Source organism: Onychomys torridus, chromosome 12 (assembly GCF_903995425.1).
Source record: "Onychomys torridus chromosome 12, mOncTor1.1, whole genome shotgun sequence".
In the NCBI taxonomy this organism is placed as follows: Eukaryota; Metazoa; Chordata; class Mammalia; order Rodentia; family Cricetidae; genus Onychomys; species Onychomys torridus.
This window is the reverse complement of record NC_050454.1, coordinates 10003050-10026052: the sequence shown is the minus strand read 5'-3', so window position 1 is coordinate 10026052 and position 23003 is coordinate 10003050. Positions and strand designations below refer to the sequence as shown.

At 44.1% G+C, this 23003-nt stretch overlaps 1 protein-coding gene across 12 annotated transcripts in view; it reads left to right on the top strand.

The window, feature by feature from the left end:
* Atp13a4 (ATPase 13A4) overlaps positions 1-23003 on the top strand; it is a 120843-nt gene that overhangs the window by 70284 nt on the left and 27556 nt on the right. For 11 of the 12 annotated variants that reach the window (XM_036203205.1, XM_036203208.1, XM_036203204.1 and 8 more), the window contains exons 9-18: positions 2055-2189; positions 4777-4947; positions 6020-6177; positions 6786-6974; positions 9133-9194; positions 11135-11285; positions 12978-13064; positions 13288-13441; positions 14753-14864; positions 18687-18811. In XM_036203205.1, the coding sequence (XP_036059098.1) occupies positions 2055-2189; positions 4777-4947; positions 6020-6177; positions 6786-6974; positions 9133-9194; positions 11135-11285; positions 12978-13064; positions 13288-13441; positions 14753-14864; positions 18687-18811 (1344 nt within the window). The remainder of the gene's footprint in view (positions 1-2054; positions 2190-4776; positions 4948-6019; positions 6178-6785; positions 6975-9132; positions 9195-11134; positions 11286-12977; positions 13065-13287; positions 13442-14752; positions 14865-18686; positions 18812-23003) is intronic. The other variant, XM_036203207.1, reaches the window with a different exon arrangement.

Genomic DNA, 23003 nt, shown 5'->3' with positions numbered 1-23003 from the left:
TAGATATTCCTACATATTTGCACATTACTTTATGATGTCCTCAACTTCAAGTCATAGGGTCTTTTCAAGGCTTTCAAGGCTTATGTTTTTTGTACTTGAACTTTCTTTCTTTCTTTCTTCTCTGTGAGAAACCTGGCTCTCACTGACTTCAGTAGATCTGTTACGGTATTGGTTCAGCCTGGGTGGGACCAATCTTCCATCATTGTAGATGCTTCCACTGTGCCCAGTCTCACCCCCATGTAAACACCTTCATCACCTGCCCAGATCCCAGCATTCCATAGCAGGGTACCACTGCCGTGGTTGTATGGTGCCTACCTGAGTTCTGTTGGTCAGAGCCAAGGACACGCACATGACCTTTCACCCCACCTAGACTCCAACACCACCAGCAGCCTGCAAGCCATCTTCCCAGCCATGTGTGTAGATACGTTTCCTGTCGCTGTGATGATGTACCCTGACCAAAGCACCTTGCAGGAGGAAGGGTTTATTTGGCACAGAGTTCCAGGTTGTGGTCTGTGGTGGTTTGCATGAAAATGCCTCCCCTCCCCCATAGACCTAGATGTTTGAATACTTGGTCCCCAGTTGGTGGAACTGTTTGAGAAGAATTAGGAGGTGTGGGTGTAGTCTCAGAGATGTGCTACTGGGGAGGTCTTTGAGGTTTCAAAGCTGTGTGCCACTCCTAATGTGCTCTCTGCTTCCTGTGTATGGCTCTAGATGTGAGCAAGCTCTTGGTTTGCTGTTCTAGCAATCAGGTCTGCTTGCTGCTGTGCATCCCTACCGTGATGGTGAGGGACTTTTATCCCTCTGGAATCACAAGCACCCAATTAAATATTTCTTCAATAAGTTGCCTTGGTCATAGTGTTTCTATCACAGCAACGGAAGGTCAACTCATACATAGTCTTCATGATAGAGAAGTCAATGTGGCAGGACCATGAAGCAGCCAGTCCCATTGCATCCACAGTCGAGAGCAGAGAGCAGTGAATTAATGTTTGCTAGTGCTCAGCTCTCCTTCCCCCCTCATTCAGTCCAGGCCCATGAAAGGTGGGTGTCTCAGTCACTTTTCTGTTACTGAGGTACAATCACCATGACCAAGGCAACTTAGAGAAGGGAGGGTTTATTTAGGCTTAGACTTCCAGAAGGTTAAGAACTTGTCACCATCGTGGTGGGGACATAAGGCAGCAGGCAGGCATGGTGGCAGGACGAGCTGAGAACTCATGTCTCTAACTGCCAACAGAAAGCAGAGAGGGTAAATTCAAAATGGCATTGAGTTGTTCTGCTCCCCAAACCCCTCCCCATGACATACTTCCACCTCAAGGCCACAGTCCGGAAGCCTCCCAAACAGGGGAGCTTGCATTCAAATGCTTGAGAAGATGGGGAGCATCTCATGCCAACCACCACAGTGGGTCTTCTCACCCATGCTAACCTGTCTGAGGCTACCCTTCTCAGAGATTTCCATAGGCTAACCTAATAGACGACAGTCCCTTGTTACCAAGATCGTCTTCCCAGATGATTCCAGGTTCTCTTAAGGTGACACTTAAAACTAACCCTTATGGCAGCCTATGTGCTCAGCCCCATGACCTTTTTGAGACTGAATAAGGGGAGAAAGACGTTCCGGCATCCAGGCAGGTAACCGGGAAGGAAGAGAGGGAAGAAGATGGAGTGAATAAAACAAGCAGCTTTTCAAATCTTGAGCATACAACTTGTGTGGGGGTGTGAACTGTTAGTCTCTGGCAATTTATCACACAGTTTCTGTCTGTACATCTCTTGCTTGAAGATGTCTTTGTATAGGAAAAATATTTAGTCTTTTGTCTGTAAGCATCAAATATGTTTTCTGAGTCTGTCATTTTTTTTTCTTGGCTTTTCCGTCCTTGACATTCTGGGAGCTTTATTCCAAGCAGTCTGTTTCCTCCCTTCTTTGTGTCTTCAGAGTTTGAGCTGATGCTGAGGACTGGCCTCTCTTTTTACGTGTTTTAGCTGCTTCTCTGAGAATCCACAGCATGGAGCAGTGGGACTGTTGACTGTGGGAACATAACCTGACTGTCTGCTCACACTTTCAGCTGGAGCCCAAGACCTGGAATCCCGCCTCCTGGTGCCTGGAGATTTATTAATTTTGACAGGGAGCAGAGTGCAAATGCCATGTGATGCCATTCTGATTGATGGCAGCTGTGTGGTAGATGAAGGCATGCTGACAGGTACGGCTGGAGCTCCGCGTTCGTAGCCTCCTCCGGGCTGGCTCAGGGTGTATGTTCTCATGGTTCTGGTTGGCTCTTCCCCTACCTGAATGAGAATCTTGCTCAGGGCAAGCAATGAGGCTGCTGTGTGACCTTTCTGCTTCTGCAAATCTTGCTTAGTTTTCCCATGGTTGTATCTGTGAGTTCAAATCAGGACTGTTTTCTATGTGCTCAAGTCAGCGCGTTCAGAATTCACTGAATTTGTAGCATTTTCTTCCTCAACAAAAGGTTATGACAACCTCTTTTTTTAATCTTAAAAGATTGTGGGGATCATCAGATCTTTCAAAATCATGTCTTTTCTTTAGCATACTTGCATAAAATCCCCCTTATAAACTTTGAAGTTCTGAAAACCATCAATGACATCCTGAAATTCACAAGGCCAAAGCCAAGGAGGGCCTCCCCCTAATCCTCACTGAAAATGTTAAAAAGTCCACAGTGTAACCTTGGACAGATCTGTTACTCTCAGAATACACACTGTATGTTTTGCATTGGCTTTATTTTACTTTTAACTTGCACACTGAGCTGAGGGGCGGACCTTGGAGGTCAACAATCTACATCACAGTCTTTGTGACTGAGATTCTGAGAGAAGAGACTCACTCAAGCTGGTAGCATTGTGATTTCACACTTATGAAGCATAATGATGGCATTTCTGTAAGATGAGGATGTGTTTTTGTCAGGGATGAAACTGGGACAAGTCTAAGCACTTGTAATGTAGTGTGGTTCCCATTCAAGTCCACTGCAATTCCTTTGGTCCCAAGCAGGCCTGGAAGGCATGAACAGAGACAGGAACGTTCATCTCCCTTCTGTATGAGCTTAATGATAAAGTGGATGGCAATCATGGCAGATTAGGTTTATTTCCCAAGTATCCACTGACTCATAAAAGCCCACCGACTCTGGGACCTTCCTAATGCCCAGGACTATTTCTTAATGATCATAGCTCCATGCTGACATTTTACTACCTGCTCTGCAAAGACCAGTTGGAGGCTCTGAAGGCTTCTTCCTCAGAACTGTCCCTGGTTGCTTCCACAGCTTCAGATTTACCTGGGATTAGTACTCAATTCTCTGCGGTGCATTCCTTCCACCACACTGGCACAAGCTGCCAAAGTCACAAATGTCATGTCCAGTGACTTTGCTCCATCTTGTTGACTGTTCTGTCCCATTTGGCTATTTTGACTATCTCTCTCCCAAACTATCCTTGTCCTGACTTTTCCAGCATCCTGCTCTCTCTAGGTGCTTCTAGCACTGACCACACCCATTCAGTCTGTTCTTTATCTTCTCTTTCTCTGTCTCCTTAACTGCTGGCACCATTCAGGGCTGTATTCTTGTCCGTTTCTCCTCTCATCCTGTGCTTGATTCTTAAATAGACTCTCTCTCTCTCCCTCTCCCTCTCCCTTTCCTCTCCCTCTCCTCTCCTCTCCTCCCCACTCCCCTCCCCTCCCCCATCCCCTCCCCCATCCCCTCCCCCATCTCCTCCCCTCCTCCCCTCCCCTCCCCTCCTCTCCTCTCCTGTCCCCTCCCCTCTCCTCTCCCCTCCCCTCCCCTCCTCTCCTCTCCTCTCCCCTCCCCTCCTCTCCTCTCCTCTCCCCTCCCCTCCCCTCCCCTCCCCTCTCTGAAGCTTTACTTACCATGTCCAAACTGGTGAGCTCTGACTAAAAGTCCTGAGTGCCAGATACAAATAACTATCAACTGTGCACAAAGCTTTTCAACATGGTTCTTCTATAAGTAGCTCCAGTCCCCAGTGGCCCAAAGGCAATTTCTTAGATTCTTATCTTTTATTATTGTTACCTGTCCTCTGCTCCATCTCCAAGCTAGGGTCCAGGAAGCTGCTTTCGTTCTCTGTCTCTATTCTACGACTTGCTGGTGTAACAATTCTCTTGATTTTTGTAGCATCTTACTTCATATTTCTTGAATCTAGTACTTTCTTTCCTTTTCCACTCACCTGCTGTATTTCAGGCTCCATCCCCTCCAGCTATGACTTTTATGATAACCTCCCAGCTGACTGTCCACCCACCAACCCCAAAAGCCTTTAACTCATCCCTTGCATCATGGATAGAGAATTTTGTCTTACACATCACTGTAACACTGCTCTACAAACTAAAGCAGTTAACCATACCCCTGCTTCCTGATGCCAGGGCCTACAGAAACAAGTTAAACACTTAACTGTGCCATACTTGGGGTTCTCCATATTTGAGCATCTTCATAGGCCTTATGGCTTCACACTCCCTACATCCCACATTCCATATCACACAGCTTGCTCTTCCATAAATGTCTTTTTCCAACCTATTTGAATGCTTATGTTTAACCTAAAGTACATATAGTATTTATAATATGACATTTTACTTATTCAGTTATATACTGCCCTCCTTTTCTAAAGCACAGAACTCTCAACAACATGACCTATGCTTGTCTTGTATCCCTAATACCTAGGCTACTTTGCTCCATGGTAGGCTCCTGATGAAGTTCTGTGACCCACGAGAGAGAGTAGATGTGATTTACAGGAGGAAGGCATCCCACCTCACAAAGTGAGCTAGATACTTGTTTCTTATAGGAGAAAGCATCCCTGTCACTAAAACCCCATTATCCCAGATGGCTAGCTCTGCACCCTGGAAGATGCAGACAGAAGCAGATCCCAGGCGGCATGTTCTCTTCTGTGGAACAGAGGTCATCCAGGCCCGGGCAGCTGGCTCCGGGACTGTGAGAGCAGTGGTCCTGCAGACAGGTGAGCATCTTCTCTGTAGGCTGTTTGCAATGACACCTTTCTGCTCAGTGTGTCTAATACCTTAACTTTATTAGGTTGGGACCAGTCTATGGATAGCACAACAAGTATATGTAAGTCTGTATATTTCAAACGCTGACTTGCTCATTGAAGGATGGCATCTGCATCTCAGTGGCGTAATAGTGGCACAGATTACAGTTATCACTGTCGATGTGCTTTGCAGTTCATAAACACTTTCTGTACATCAAGCCAGCAGCAAAGATACATATTTCCTGGCTCCTCCCCATTGTGCACATGAAGAGTCTGAAGTCAAGTGGTCAATTAAAGATGGATAAACTGAAAACAGGCAAAGCTGGACCAGAAACCCAGCATTTCCAACTTGAATTCCAAGTTCATTCCATGTAGGAATGCTAGAAACTCAAAATTTAGCAGTGAATGCTATTAGAAAGGTATAGAATGTGGGATGCATCAATATTTTACTGGACCACTCAATTTCAATTCAATCTAGGGAGACATGCGTGTGTGTGTGTGTGTGTGTGTGTGTGTGTGTGTGTGTGTGTACTCCCAGGGTCACTTCCTTAAAATTAAGCTGTGCTCTGAAGAGCTGTGCTCTGCCCTGGGTATGGCAGACCCTATCACTGGTATGCACTTAAGTTAGAGGTAGAGGGGGAGAAAGCCAGGGAGAGGACTAGGCTCTGAGGGAGTTAATACATTTCCATTTTAGCCATATGCATTGTCCTAGACAGCAAAACCCTGTTGTCTTTATGTTTAAATTTTAGCTTCGAGTCCTTAGAGCATTGGCTCTCAATCTTCCTAATGCTGTGACCTTTTAATACAGTTGAGGTGACTCCCAACCAGAAAATTATTTTTGCTGCTACATCATAACTGTAATTTTGCTGCTGTTACAAATCATAAATGTGAATATTTTTGGAGATAGAAGTTTGCCAAAGGGGTCGAGACCCACATGTTGAGAACTACTGCTCTAACGAAGACCAAGGCAATGTAGACATTCAGAAGATTACTAACAGTATGGTTTGTTATCCTAAAAATGTGCAACATGTATTTGTCATTTCAGGGTTCAACACTGCAAAGGGGGACCTTGTGAGATCCATCCTTTACCCCAAGCCCATGAATTTCAAGCTTTACAGGGATGCCATCAGGTTCCTCCTATGCCTTGTTGGGACAGCCGCCATTGGCATGATCTATACTCTGTGTGTCTATGTGCTCAGTGGGGTAAGCCTTTGTATTCTTTCACACACACACACACACACACACACACACACACTCTCCTCTACATGTTTTGTTTCTATGTGCTGACCTTATTTCTGTATGTTGACCTTTTTTTCAAGGACAAACATCCTTAGAGCAATCTAAACTCCAAAGACTCCTTCCAGGCACTCAGCTCCACCTATGAGCCATTTGTTGCTCAGTTCTGAGATAGCAATCAGATTATAGTACAGGAGCAGTTAGTTTACTGAAATGACAGCATGATTCTGCTCTTGCACATTTCCCCCATTCTTTACACTAGTTCATATTTAGTTTTAAAAGCAAAATATTTCATAAAAGTAGCATTTTGTAGCTATCAGATGAAGAACTCTAAATGCAACCAGATGCTCAGTGTTGGCAGAGCCACAGCGAAATGGTGCATCTCTGGTCACAGCAGGACGGTTACAGCTGTTCCCAGTGTACCTTGGAGAAATGATATCGAGCGCCATAAACATGGTCAGACCCTTTGCTCCTTTGATGCCATTTCTCGGCATAAGCAGAGAAGGGCAAGTCATCCGTATGTGGCTGTCCATTGCTGATTTTGTTCTAACGACTGGACATGCTTTCTTTGCCAGGAACCTCCTGAGGAGGTGGTGAGGAAAGCTTTGGACGTTATCACCATTGCAGTGCCTCCTGCCCTCCCTGCTGCCCTGACCACAGGCATCATCTATGCCCAGAGGAGGCTGAAAAGGAAGGGCATATTCTGCATTAGCCCCCAGAGGATCAATGTATGTGGACAATTAAACCTTGTCTGCTTTGACAAGGTATGTGTTTTTCATCCTCACTACCAGGGCCATTTATCGCTGCTGTTGTAATGGATACACGCTTTTCTCTTTAGTGAGGCAGAAATAATAGGGAGGTCATGGGCATCTGACCTTGTTTTATCTCTGGTTGTGTGTGTGTGATCTGGGAAATGAATTTTCTGACCCTGAGCTTTTGAAAGCAGGGAGTAGACACCGAATCAATGAATCTTTTAGGGTCCTTTCCGTTGAGAGAGTCTATGAAAAACCATGTATCAAAATACATTGTGTTTCATGCAGTCAAAAGCTCCACGCAAAAGCACATACACACACACACACACACACACACACACACACACACACACACATGCACACACACACACATACACCCATGCACACACCCCTCCCCCCACAATTTAAGTAGTTAATTATGTTTTCTGCTGTATCCCCAGTGCTTGGAACATGCTTGGCAGTTGAGTCAATGCTTAGTAAGTAGTTATTGAATTGTGGGATGAGGAAAAAAGAAAGGGCTTATTAACTGTGTGTTAATACGAGACTTTTGCTGACAATACAGCCATGCAGCAAACCCTAGTCTATGTTCCCAGCTGTAGTTTACACTTAAAATGAACTCTCTGTTGTCTGCCACTTTCTCCCGAGAAGCTTCTCCTTTCACCTTTTCCCAGGGTTATTTGTGTTATACACAGTAAATAGGGGATAAAGTCGGGTTGGGAGAGGCCTGGATGGAAACAATGGCAGCATAAGAAGGTGAACAAAGGCCCAACATGGCGGCGGTAGGACAGCACGAGGCAGTGTGGTCTGGACTCGAGCGGGATGCTAGTGTTAGAAGAGGGCATTTGTGAACCTTGAGTCAACATGATTTTATGTTTCTTGAAGTTACAGGGAACCATTGGAGGTCTTTGTTGCCTCTACATTTTTATGTTTCTTGAAGTTACAGGGACATTGGAGGTCTTTGTTGCCTCTACATTTTTATGTTTCTTGAAGTTACAGGGACATTGGAGGTCTTTGTTGCCTTCTGTTCCTTTTAGTTAATAATTATTTGTTGGAGCAAATATAAGATAATTTACCATGTCAACCATTTGAAGTGCCTAGCGCACTGCCTGCCCCTAAGAACATTCTCGCTGTTCTGCTACCGTTAGCATCATCTGTCTTGAGAAACATCTTTATCTTCCCACACGGAAATTCTGTATCCTTTCAACAGTCCATGGAAGGCTGAGAGCATCGATGGGATGCAAACTGTATTTTCTGATTCGTGGTGAACCAGAAAGTCACACTGAGAATAGAAGGGCCTTATAGCTTGTGTCACCATGTAGTACTATTTTATGACCAGAGCAGCAACAGAAGGGACAACTGTTTACTAAGGATGTCATATTGTGAGTTTGATAAAAGAAACAAGAAGAGATAATTGTAACATAAATTTGAACGAAACAATGAGCAGTAACTGTGAGTCTTTCACATCACTATTATTAGCTCTTACTGTGGGCTTGCTATTAAACCAATCACTTCCTATTTAATATTCAAGACAACTCTATATGATTATGATCATGTTGTAGATAACAGTTCTGGTGTTGGAGGGATTATGTGATATTTCCAGTTACACGGATGGTATTTCAACTTATCCTGAGCTCTTGGTTGTTATAGTATACTGAGAAAATTATCATCATGTACTTTTTTTATTAAACAAAAAAAAAATCAGTTGGTTAGTCTATTTCTTTAGACTTCTTTCCAAAGTCTTAGCAGTGATTTGTGGGTAAAATTTCAACTCCATTTCTCAGTTTTGATGACATTCTTTTAGCTTCTGCTGTTAAAATAAGGACCCATCCATTTTGTTGTTTTAACAGTCTTACCAAGGCTTTTCCTGCTTTTCCATCTACAATTAGATGTTCAATATAGTCCCCTGGGGTGAGAGGAGGTACCTGCTCTTTTTACCACAGAGGACACAAAAGTTTACAGCCAGTTCACGCTTGCCATGTTTGAATTCACTGCAGCTTTTTCCTTAGAACCCAGATACCCACAACACAACACCTCTAATGTGGTTCTCCTTAAAGAACCCATGTTGGGAATATCTTTGTGATGTATATTTCTCTATTAAAATGCATTGTATTTGCCTTTACTACTGTGTGAGTAGATCTTCCATGCAATCCAAAGACTTGTTTCTGTTCAGACAGGTACCTTAACAAGGGGTGGCTTGGATCCTTGGGGAGTTGTACCCTGTGACCAGAATGGGTGAGTACCCTGGGCTAACTGCTCTGTGGTTCCTGTGACTTGCCTCTTCCTGGAGTCTCGCCTTTGTTCTCTAGACGACTAAGGGAGACACTTGAACTTTGGTTCTTGCTAAGCAATGATTACTGAAGTCTGATGTTTTTGTTTCTACCCTTAGAATTTGCCAGGTCTCTCTAAAGATGCATTTTAGCTTCAAGTCCATCTTGTATCACCCACAAACTGAGGAGGCGTGGGGGTGTTTGCAAACACTCTTCCAAATCGAACTTTGCTTTAAGCCTGTTTGGCAGAGGCCTAGTATTGGCCAGGTGTCAGTGATCTAGACAGCACCAAGACACTGTCCTTCACAGAGGAGACATAGTAAGGAAGGCCAACACTGACTCTACATCCTGCTTTTCAGGAAGAGACTGTCTATGGGACAGTAGCTAGTGTACTCTGTTTCTTAGTATCCCGATTCCGAGAACCATAACATCTGCCTGCTAGGAACTGCTCATTGAGTTGGTCTAGAGAGGGAGAGGGCTAGGAGTGGCCTGAGATGGTGGCAGTTTTCAACTTGCTGTCTTAGAGATTTGCAAACCCAGCCCTCTTGTGGTTGCATCTGAGTTTGCGTCCATGTCTGCCAATCTTCCCCAGGGTCAACCTCCAGTGTGGTCAGAACTGAAGTATGGGGCATGTGGCACACTGCACTGTTGTTTGAAAGTGAAAGCATTTCCCTTAAAGTTGAGCCACAAAGTATTTCACGTGTTCAGGGTTGATTGAAGTTCTTTTTGTAATGAAATATTTGAATTAATTCTTGGAGAATTCCATACCATGTATTTTGATCATATTCACCCCCTACTTCATCTCCTCTGTGACCTACATTCCCTTCTCTACCCCACCCAACTTTGTGTCCTTTTTCTCTTTTCAAATGTATCAAGTCCAGTTTGTGATTGTAGTTCTTTTACATAATGCAGATGACATGAATATCCATAAACATTTTTTTTAGGCTGGGCATAGAGGTACAGGCTTGTAATTTTAGCTATTAAGGAGGCAAGAAGATTGCACCCTCCAGGCCTGCCTGGGTTACAGAACTAGCTCAAAATCCAAAAGATGTCAACATGAGAGGAGGGAGGGCTAGTCTATTCTGACAGACTCTAAGAAACAAATGTTGCCTCTTCCTACAATGAAACTACTGCCATTCAGACAGTCTGTGATGTGACCCCCCAACCCCAACCCAACTACTGTGCTACATATTTGAGAAGGGGCTGCCCTACAAGGCTGAAGAGGACTTTCCTCTAGCGGGGCCAAGGATGAACTCAATGATTTATTCTTTCAATCAGTGAAAGAGTCTTATGTACCTCGTATGGGTTTTATTTCCATTGGTTTTAGACAAAGTCACTTTCTGTAGGAAATGATGAGGCTAACAGTGGTACCAGTGTTGAGGAGAAGATGCACACAGTCCTTTCTAGAATCATTTTATTGTTCACTTCTTCACCGTATGACTTGTGAATTTTCCAAGAATTAACCATTCATGTCTTTATTTATATATGCTTATTAAACATCTATGGTGGACCAATCGTCTAATGTGTTAGGAGACAGATAGAGAGAATATGCCTAGCCCCATAGGATTGAAAGAGGTGTGTACCAAACACACATGGAGTCTGCCCATGACTAGAAGGGAAGTGATCTAGTCAGTGGGTTGGGAGTAGACCTCAGAGCAAATGTGGTCTTCTAGTTCTTTCCAGCCTCATGGATTAAATAAGTCTGGGAAGAAAAGGAGCATGGAACAGCCTCTGAGCCTTTCTAGTATTCCTGAACAGACCTACAGGGCAAGATGGGAAACACACTGCTATCCTGTGGAGACTAGAGAGAAATGCAGCAGTGTGCGTTACATCAAAGACCTCCAAGAAGCTCCATTTTTGACACGAAGGCACAGGACTGAATCTTTTCTCTCTCTTCTCTCTCAGATTCCAGGCAGTTCACAGCTTTGCCTCAGGCAAAGCTTTGCCCCAAGGCCCACTGTGTGCAGCCATGGCCAGCTGCCACTCTCTGATTCTTCTTGATGGGACCATCCAGGGAGACCCCATGGACCTGAAAATGTTTGAAGCCACCAAATGGGTAAGTGTCTGACTTTTAGAGAATGCAAGAAACTTCTTTAATGCCAGCACAACACAAGCTGTATCACAGCCCTTTAATACTTTAAAAATGTGGAGGTTCCAATATGATGTAAAGGGCAAACTGGTCTAAACCAGGCTTTCTGATTTGAACCGTGTGTAATGTAGGTTTGCTGTGGGATTAAATGAGATGGTATAATAAAAATCTTTGGTATAGTTGTAAGTTCCAAAGTATTTGATGCCTACTGTACATTTAGTAGTTATCAATGCCATTATAATCCTTATATAATTATTTCCTAGTTCTACCAGTCTGTGAGCTGGTTGCCGAGTTTTCTAGTTAATTTGGTGAGGTGATGATATGTTAATTATGACGATTTCACCTTTCTATAATATACACATAGGTCAAAGCATCTCATTATATCCCATAAGTGTACACAATTGTAGTTTCTCACTAAAAAAGGAAAGGAAAAATATGCATTCTGGTGCACAGGGATTAGAAAACACTGCTTTCCACAATGCTTGGGTAAGTTAGAGAGTCATGGCAACCAAGAGTTTTATTCCAATTTATTGACTATTCCTCTAATTTCCAAGACCGAGAACATAAATTGATTACAGAGTCTCCTCCCCACCCCGCCTCCCCGAGGTTCCAAACTAGATCTAAGAGCAGACATTCCTGTGGTGTAAGAATCTTGCTCTTCAATTCTAGTTTCAGCTCTGCCCCAACTGATGCTCCACCTTGTGTGCCGTCTTCTGGCATGTTAGGACCTCGCTTCTCTTGGTATGTGGCATGAGGAGATGGAACCAGACAAGTGATATCCATATAAAGGGTGCTAATCTGTCCTCCAAGGGAGCTTTATTCAGGACTCGCCTGTAAGGACTGTCTCTAGCATTGCTGTGGCTGTGGACAAAGCAGGAAGGAGACATGGCTTCAGCTTCTCTGTTACCGCTAAGCTTTTCCCTGCCATTGTGTACAGCCCAGGCCCTGGGGACTGTGTGAGCACCTCTGGAACTGATGTCCCTGGAGCTTTTCCCTCCTGTAACAGATGTGATTGCTTTGCAGTCTCTCATCCACTCTGGAATACTGATTCTGTATCTCTAAGTGGAGCCTACAGTTTCCTTTCTGATATATTTTTTTCAACCATCAAATTAGATGATTACAAAGAACTTTAATATCTTTAGGTAAAAAGGTTTCCTCGACTATAATTTAGAGTCATTATTACAATTGTTCTTAGACCAGTGATCATGCACAGGGCAAAAATATGCCCTGCTCGGGCCCCTTTAGACAGATAGGGAACAGCAGGATCAATCATGACTCTAGGGAAAGAAAGACCATGAGGTACCTGCTTCACACAAAATAAGCCTGGAGATTCAGACTCAACATTTCCAAGTTAAGCTCTTCAGAGGCAGAGAATGAGCCTTTCTGCAGCAATTCCAACAGCGAAAGCCAGATAAATTGCATGAATAATTCAGAAGTGTATGTCCTTCAAGTTCCAGCATTTCCACTGCCTGTGCTCTTTGTTTTGCTTTCCTGGAGTGGAATAAATCTGATTTCACTAGCCCAGCAGCAGCAGGAGGAGGCCCATCAACACACTGAGGTGGCTGAGGGCGGGTCTCCACAAAAGGAGGGTGCAAACTAAGTATCAGTGTATGAAGAATAAACAAACCCCAACAGTGAAATATCTCATTTGCGAAACAGGAAATGACTATTTCTGGGGATGATTTCCACATCAAGGGAATGCTGGCACACACCGTGGTTGTTAGGCCGACAGACTCAGTTGGCCAGGTAAGCCTTGCATGCCAGTCTACCCACAGCGCCCACACCAGGGGAACCTGTGCAATACCTGAAGTGTTGGAAAACTCATGGATGTGTCTTGAACAGATGATGTGAAAAACGTGTTCTATTTCCCCGTTATTTGGTAAAACAGGGACCCAGGGTGGAGCAGTTAATTCCCAATAGCTAGACTTGTTGCCAGCATGTGCCTCTCCACTCCCCATCCATCAACCAGGTCCCGGTGGAAGGACTGGCCATCCTGCGTCAGTTCCCATTCTCATCAGCATTGCAAAGAATGACAGTCATTGTCCAAGAGATGCAAGGTGACCGACTGGCATTCATGAAAGGTGCTCCGGAGAGAGTGGCCAGCTTTTGCCAACCTGATACAGGTTAGCTCATGGACGGATGTGGGATACAAATGACTAACTTCTCTTTTAAGTCAAACTTGTCCTTACCACACTCAAGCTCTAACTGCCAGCTGGCCATCACCTAGAGGTTGATTCATGGGTGTTCCATGCTCCAGACCAAAAATCAAGCTGAAAATTTTCACGTCTATAATTCCCAATTTTCCATCCTGGGTAATGATCGCCTCCATCCCACTCTCCAGTTCCCTATTTAGGACTCATCCCTGATTCCTCCCTTCTAACTGCATTGCTACTTCTCTCTCTCTCTTTCTTTCTTTCTTTCTTTCTTTCTTTCTTTCTTTCTTTCTTTCTTTCTTTCTCTCTCTCTCTCTCTCTCTCTCTCTCTCTCTCTCTCTCTCTCTTCTTTCTTTCTTTCTTTCTCTCTCTCTCTCTCTTCTTTCTTTCTTTCTTTCTTTCTTTCTTTCTTTCTTTCTTTCCTTCTCTTTTTTTTTCATTTTTTCACAGGATTGCTTTCCACAGCCTCCACCAGATCTCCAAATTCCTTTGAGGTCCCAGCTAAGTCTTTCATGACCCACACCCCCTACCGTATATTCATGTCATGGTCTCCTGATTCATCCCTCTCATCTCGGGCTTCCGCTGAGCTGTCTCAGACCCCTGTGCCTGAGCACATCGGGGTCTCTCAGCCAGAAAACGCTTTCCTTCCTTTACCTGCCCACCTCCTCTCCAAGTGCAGGGGCTCCCCCAAAGTACTCTGTGCTCTGTTGCATTGCCAGTCATGGCAATGGTCATTTTGGGTTTAGTTTTTATATCAGTGCACTGTTTTTAACCCAACTGAACAGACATCTGTAGAGCAGAGCTTGTGCATATTATACCTTTAGCAAGTACTTGTTGTTTAAACTGGAGAATAAAGAATTCCACACATTCTCTGTTCTCTGTTTTTCAAGTGCTTCTGTCTCATGGTAGGGGTTATAGCTTTACTGGATCTTAAGATGTTAACCCTGATAATACAGCTATGATTACAATTTCCCATTGTCTTGCTTATGTATCTTTTTTTCTCGTTTGATTTTCCAAGACAGGGCTTCTCTGTGTAGCCCTGGCTGTCCTGGAACTCACTTTGTAGACCAGGCTGGCCTCAAACTCATAGTGATCCGCCTGCCTCTGTCTCCCAAATGCTGGGATTAAAGGTGTGTGCCACCACCACCCAGATTTATATAACTTTTAAAAAGTGTGTTCTCTTGGGTAAGAGTTGGATTATTGTGAATTCTCTACCCATGCTGGCTAAGTAAATGTTGCATGCTAATGCTGTTTTCATTGTTGTTGTTTGTTTTTAAACAGTACCATCTAGCTTTATTAGTGAACTTCAGATGTACACGACACAGGGGTTCCGGGTCATAGCTCTGGCTTACAAGAAGCTGGAGAGTGACTGTCCCGCAACTGCCTTGATGAGGTAAAGGGGGAAAGCTCTCCTGAAGAAGATGGTTTGGGCAAGATGCATCTGACTGGGATGGGAGGCGAAAGTTCTGAGTCAGACCCAGCAAAACGCCGTGCTCATCTTTTGTGTTTGGTGTCTCTGAATATGGTGAACAGGGATACAGCCACCCTGCCCTGCCCAAATCACAAAGCCAATGTGAACACTGCCAGAATATATGAGAAACAGCTGTACAAAATGCCAAACATAGGGTGACCTTAGGGCTTTGTGAAAAGTGATGTGGAAATAACCAGTGTTGTAAGGGTTTGAAATTGTGGCCCTGATCCTGATGTAATATAAATTGGTTAGAAATAATAAGGCTTCATATTTGCTTAGAACAAAAAACCTTTGTAATACAAAATACACATATATTGAAACAAATAAAATGTCAGTTGGGTTTAAGTAATCTAGGTAATAATGTTTATGGAAAAATAGGAAAAACCTCCCAAGGGGTCATACTGGAGAAAGTTTTGACATGTGTATATTAAAATAAGGATGCACAGTCACTGAAATGGACTTCAGCAACTACAGTTCCACGTTGTTGTTGTGAGGACTATCCTACTTATTTTGCCTTAAATTTCATTTCTAGTGTTTTTGTCAGCCACTACTATTACTGCTTTTGTAGGGTTAATCAAGTCTCCTTTTTAATTTCAGTGTTTGAAACTCAAATAGTCCCACATACTAATTTTCAAATTCATCTGACTCAACATTCTTTAGTTGTACCTATATTTTGGCCTCTTTCCTTAGCATCTTTGAATTTATATGTGCTATTTTCTGCACATATTATCCGTAAAACATACCCTCCCATGTAGGAGTTAAAAGGAAGAAGAAAAAAGTCCACTACAAAGTAATAACGGTTTAATAAATTCCTAGCAAATGCCAGTAAACTAAGGGTTATGGGCTTGGGAGATGGCTCAGTCCAGACTTGTCTTGCAAGTACAAGGACCCGAGTTCAATCCCAGAACTCACTAGAAATGTAAGGCTTGGTGACCCATGCTTGTAATTACACTGATGGAGAAGCTGACTGTCCCTGGGCTGACTTGCCATCCTAGCCTGGATGGAGAGCTCTAGGCCAGTGAGACACAATGCTGGAAACTGTTCTCTGGCCTCCACGTGCACACACATGCATACACATCCCTCTTCCCCAGTGAACACACACACACACACACACACACACACACACACACACACACACGTTCACACACACACACATGGAATAGTTGCTTTTACCTGAGAATAGATTCAACGAGACTACAGTTGACTTCCCGCAGTGTTCTGTGTAGCATAGCCTCAATGCCTCACACAGCCTTGCTGCAAGGAAGACAGCTCAGTGAAGTCATTAACAACTCCGGGGAAAACAGAAGGAAACAGTATAACTTCCCTTCAATGTGCATAGTAGTGACATTCCTGCAAAATTTCAGGGTTACAAAAATACTTTGTGTTTATATGAAAAACATAGCTGGGGGAAATATACTAGTAACATTTTTATTGTTTAACGCAACAATATTGACTATAGGATGGTAGTGCATCCACTGACAGTAGACTGATGATGTCATACAAACAATACAAACTGCTGGTGACTTAGGACGTCCCTGAATACTCAGTCAAGTATTCAAAAGGTGTGAGGGATGAGTGACAGTTCTTTGTGCGTTTGTCATTGCACACGTGCAAATTCCCCCCCTCCCCCGAAATATCGCCTAAAGTTACTTCTGTCTGGGTCACACCCACCGTTCTTTCCTAGTGTAGGTGCTACAGGTGGTACAATGCTGCCGCCATTTCTTTTCACTTCTTGGCTTAGATTTAAGAAGAGTGAAGGGATGTTAGAGACAGCAGGAACTTTGGAGAGCCAGTGATGTGCTGGGGTACCACAGAGGGAAAACAGTTTATTTGAGATCACACAGCAAGGCAATGGTGGGATGAGGTTGGAACTGTGGTTTCTGATCGTATCATTCACTGAGCTCTACACTGGTCACATGCCAGAGGAGCTAGAAATGGAAGTTCCAAGGTGGCCTTGAGTGCTTGACCTTGCAGCCATTTTTCTTGGCCCAATGTGGCAATTGATTATTGACTCAGGTCACATCATCTCTGAAAATATCTAAATCCTGTGGCCTAAGTATGAGGCACAGAAAGACTGTAAAACTCTAATCAGGCTTCAGTTAAGTTATCCTTGAAGGGAAGTTCAAATATCTCCTTCAGGAAGACTCTAATCACTATACTCAGAAATGCCTGTCTCCTCTGACCCCACAGACCTCTGATTTTTGTGCCTGCCATGACACAGTTCTCAGCTTTGCATATAAACAAGGTGGCCATGCCCAATCGTTTCCTCCTAGTTTAATGTGAAATTTTGGAGCTGGGATTCCTGCAACCCAGGCAGAGTTGCCCCCTTTCCTCATCTAGTAGGTGCTTAATAGGTTCTGATGGGTCTCACTGTCTCAGTTCCCAGGAAGAACACAGAAAGGGCAAACAATTTCACCTTCCTTGTACAGCCAAACATGATCACCAGCAGGCAGCAAAGTGTTCCAAGTGGGTGGTATTTGCTGAGCAGTTCCTGTATGTGGGCATCAAGTGGGCATTAATGAGCAGAATCTTGACTCAGGTGGGCTTCCATTCTGGGATTAGAGGTGGATGAAAAAGCCAATACTGAAATTGCATGAATAAATAAAGAAACAACTAACCTGGTTAGAAGTGAGATGTAGCGAGAGCAGCTGTTCCTCTTTGGAGAAGCCTTGGAGTCAGGCAGCATGAGGTGGGACTCAAGACATGGGGAGGATGTCTCCGACAGACCCTGGAAGCTAATGTTTGCCATGAAATGAGAAAATCTCCAACAGTCTGGAGCAAAAGTCCGGACATGATTGAGTGCAGAGCATAGCCATGGTGAGTGGTTCAGCTGGAGCCAGGAGAAGTTATTGATGCTTGAAGTTGGACTATAGCTTGGAAGATGATCCTACAAGGATGTAAACGCTATGCTCAGCATTATAGGGAATGCCACCTTCCCAGATCTGCTCTGAGGTGAGGAGCTGAAACTCGTCACTTCCTGCCACCTAGTGGAGGAAGGTGCCACAAGGTTCTGGGAGCATCTCCAACAAAGCTGTGGCCTTAGCTGGACCACATGGGGCAAGCTTGGCACAAAGGCTGTAGCGGGTGCTGTTTTGATCTGCATTTCAGCACAAACAGGCAGTGCTGGGGTCGTGTTTCTGTGCCTGTGTCCAAATAATAGAATCGTGGGAATGTTCAGGTCTCTAACCCCAAATGCATTTCTTATATGTGGTCCTGTAGATGCTCCTGTAGATGCTATCATGGTGGCCTCCCCGAAGTATGGGGGTATTCTATGCAGAAGAGCAGATCTTTCAGCTGAGGAAGAAGCAAGGGCCCAGCTTAGCTTTTAGTAAAGGGCCCATTCACTGATCTCTACCATACCTCACAGGGCTGGAGTGATATCTGTACAGCCTTGCTTTCTGGAGAATGTGGCGTTTCGTTTTATTTTTCTTGTTTCTCACTTCATTGTTGTGACTTTCTCTGTCCTCCGTGGTAACTAAGTGAGGGCATGAGTGTCGGCTAAGCCATCACAGAGATCCCAGCAGTCATGGCTAATCGGCAAAGGCTGAAGTCAAACTTCTGTCCTCCAAGTACTTCCTCTTGGTTCAGTTGGGCAAACTGTAGTCCCCTGACTCTTCCTGCTCCCAGGCAGGGCTGTTTGTGGCCGGGGATAGTGCTGGAGTTGGGCTGTGCCAGTGGGGAGCTCAGTCTTTTTGTCGTCGCCGTTACTGTAAGAAAACCCCATATGCTTTTCTGTTTAATCAGGGAGAAGGTAGAATCAGACCTGATATTTCTGGGATTACTGATCTTGGAGAATCGATTGAAGGAGGAGACGAAGCCTGTCTTGGAAGAGCTCATCTCTGCCCGGATACGGACTGTGATGATCACAGGTACAGAGCAAAGTGAAAACGGGGGAACCTGGGAGACACACAGGACAGTGATAGGGTGGGAGGGAGGTGGTTGGATGCCAAGGCATCGCGTTAGGTGTTAGGTGTTGGCAATAAAAGGGCCAAGCTATTCACCAAGCTTCTGTCACAGTGAGGCAAGAGAAAACCAATTTGTCAGTTGGGGCGGTCTGATGACTGGCATGGGAATCTTGTCCCATCCCACCATGTGGGAGTCTGAAGCAGGAGAACTACCTCAAGTTTGAGGCCAGCCATGTTGACACAGTGAATTTCAGGCCAGATTGAGTGACAGAATGAGACCTTGTCTAAGGAAAAAACGAAACAAAAACAAACAGACAAAAAACAAACCCACAGCAAGAGGCTGGAGAGGTGGGCCAGCAGTTAAGGTACTTGACGCTCTTGCAGAGGAATAGGATTCCATTACTAGCACCCACATGGCAGCTCACAGCCATTGGTAACTCCATCTTCAGGGTTTCTGTCTCTCTTCTGGCCTCCACAGGCACAGGGCATGTACATACATACATGCAGGCAAATACACACACACACACACACACACACACACACACACACACACACACACACACACACTGAAACAAAAGGAAAAGAAATAAAAAAACAACAACCAAAAACACGTAACAAAATAGAACCAACAAAAACACAGATAGAGCAGTCTGGTAAAGGATATCTGGCCATCTACTCTGCACAAAGAACTTCTGAGAAGCCTCTTCAAGTGGTGGAGTTAGAAATCAGAGCGGGTTAACAGGAAGATATGGGCCACGAAAAGATGATGGTTTTTATTGTCAAGTTTTCAGAGGAGAAGAATCATAGTTGGTGTGGTCTATAATCTATGCTGACAGCCTGTCAGTAACGGAATCTCTAATTCTGGTAAGAAAAAAAAAACAAACAAACCAAAAAAAACCCACAAAAAACAAACAAACAAACAAACAAACAAAAAAACCAACACACACACAAAACAAAAAAACATGCTGTCACCTCAACTCTACTTTGAAGTCTCAGATCTCATGAACATGGGGGAAATGGTAATCATTCTAGGGAAATATATGACATAACTTAGAATACTCTTGAACTTTCAATAAGGGAGATTTTACAGGTGAAATTAGATTACCTAATTTATATTTCAAATGTCTTGTCTTCTGCTGTCACAGTGCCTTAAACTCCATAGCTTATGTCATTGACATACATCCACTCGAAAGCACTCACACATCCTGAGTCCCAGTCAAAAGCCAGGGTCTCTAGAAGTCTTCTGTTTTGCTTGGCACTTACCCACTCCTGAATCCAGACCCCACAATCCACAGCACTGTGTATATTTTGCTTTCTTCCTTTCTAACTCCCAGTCTGACATTCGGCCTTCCTAGGGTAGTTTGGTACCCATGAACATTTTCTTTATCCAGTAGCCCTTGCTATTTCGAACACTGTTAGCACTTACATTAGACATTGTCTTTGTTAGGGTTTCTATTGCTCTGGTAAAACACCATGAGCAAAAAGCAAGTTGGGGAGGAAAGTGTTTATTTGGCTTATATTTCTATATTGTTGTTCATCATCAAAGGAAGTCAGGACAGGAACTCAAACAGGGAAGGAGCATGGAGGCAGGAGCTGATGCAAAGACTGTGGAGGGCTGATGCTTTTTGGCTTCCTCCTCATGGCTTGCTCAGCCTGCTTTGTTAGAGAACCCAGGACCACCAGCCTGGGGGTGGCCCCACCCACAATGGACTGGGCCCACCCCAATCAATCACTACTTAAGAAAATGCCCTTCAGGCTTGCCTACGGCCTGACCACTCTACAGCCTGACCACTCTACAGCCTGACCACTCTACAGCCTGACCACTCTACAGGCTTGCCTACGGACTGACCACTCTTCATCTACATGTAGCATTTCTTCTTTAACTTTGGAGTTCAGAATTATTATTACCTGGGTATTCTTATCTATTTTTCTTTTCCTTTTTTAAAAAATTAATTCAGTCGAACATAGCACTTTTAATAAGCTTTTCTTCCTCTGAAGAAAATATTCACTACCATTCAGTTAATTACCGCCTTTGTTCTGTCTTCATTATATTTTTATTCTGGAATTTTCTATTTTTCACACGATGGGTCATTACAGGCCCATGAAAGTTTCCTGGATCCATTCCATCAGTCTCTTACTGATTTTCTTACAACTGCTGTACTTTTTAAATTTTGCCCCCTTCTTTATGGTTTGAGGAGGGGTCACTTTCTGTCCCCAAATCACGATATAGTCCTCAACAATGGGCAATGATCATTACCTCCCTCACATCACTGGTTGAGCTGAGAAGTGCTTCAATTGTGTCTTCATACGGGTGTGGCTTTAGAGGTAACCTGCTCCTGGCCTCACCCTGGTGCATCATTTGGGTTCATCTGTCTGCAGCAGCTGCTGTACCTTACCAGGCATCTGCTCTGTTGCATTGTTTCCCATACAGCTGCTGGGGTCTCTAGACTGCTCCAGGTTTTGTAGTTTTCCTGCCATGCCCGGGCTGTTCCTCCCACTCAGTAGGTCTTCCCTGGACTGTTAATCCCACTTAGTAGGTCTTCCCTGGGCTGTTCATCCCACTCAGTAGATCTTCCCTGGGCTGTTCCTCCCACTCAGTAGGTCTTCCCTGGACATCCCACTCAGTAGGTCTTCCCTGGGCTGTTCATCCCACTCAGTAGGTCTTCCCTGGGCTGTTCATCCCACTCAGTAGGTCTTCCCTGGGCTGTTCATCCCACTCAGTAGGTCTTCCCTGGACATCCCACTCAGTAGGTCTTCCCTGGGCTGTTCATCCCACTCAGTAGGTCTTCCCTGGGTTGTTCATCCCACTCAGTAGGTCTTCCCTGGGCTGTTCATCCCACTCAGTAGGTCTTCCCTGGGCTGTTCATCCCACTCAGTAGATCTTCCCTGGGCTGTTCCTCCCACTCAGTAGGTCTTCCCTGGGCTGTTCATCCCACTCAGTAGGTCTTCCCTGGGCTGTTCATCCCACTCAGTAGGTCTTCCCTGGGCTGTTCATCCCACTCAGTAGGTCTTCTTTTCTCTTCCTGATTTTTATGACAAGTCTGTGGTAATTTTAAGCATCATTGTCTTGTGTGCAATGTGCTATTTTCCCCTAACAGCCTTTTGGTCTTATCTTTGACTTCCACCTGTGTGACTATCATATGTCTGGGTATAGTTTTCATAGACTTTAACCTATTTGGGGTTCTCTGAGCTTCTTGAATTTATAGATTTAAGTGTCTTACAATCTTTGAGGAGTTTTCTTCTGTTATTGCTTCATACACATACATACACACAAGTGCACATTTCAATCTCTTTATCTTCTCATTGGTCTCTACTGACTGACAAAAATGCAAGTCCTTTTAACAACCCAAGCCTCCTTCATTCATTTAAAAAGGTGTTCTTTGTTCTCCAAAGTGTGTACTACTCTTGGCCTACTGAGTGCATCAAATATATTAAACAGATTGAGTGAATAAAAAGGCCTCAAGAGTTACAGTTTTTATTTCTAAATCATTTGTTTTAACCATACATATTAATTGGTTGAATATTTCCATTTGCTTTATAAATGTTCAACTTAACCATATAAAGGATGCTTATAATAACTTCTTTTAAATTTATTTATTGTCATCATTGTGTGTATTATGTTGTGCTATGGTGCACAATCAGAGGACCAATTAGTGGAGTATCTTTTCTCTTTCCACATTCATGAGGGTCCCATGCTTAGAGCTCATCATTAAAAGCTCATTCTTCCTCCTCCTCCTCCTCCTCCTCCTCCTCCTCCTCCTCCTCCTCCTCCTCCTTCTCCTCCTCCTCCACCTTTTCCTCTTCCATCTCCTCCTTCTCCTTCTTTTGTTTTTGAGACAGGACTTTTCTGTGTAGCCTCAGATGTTCTGGATCTCACTCTGTAGCCAAGGCTGGCCTCAAACTCACAGAGATTTTCCTGCCTCTGCTTCCCAAGTGCTGGGATTAAAGGTGTGTGCCACTGAACCAGGCTAATAAAGACCATTATCTGATCATTTCAACAGTCAAGGCTGGCAGTGTTGGTGCAGATTTTTAACACTGACAATCGATCAGGTTTGTTGTTGTTACTGAGTATACCCAGGGTCTTAAATTTTGTTATAAGATTTTTGACTTTTTAAATACCTTGTGTACAATGTTCAGCCTCTTGCCTGTTGTAAGT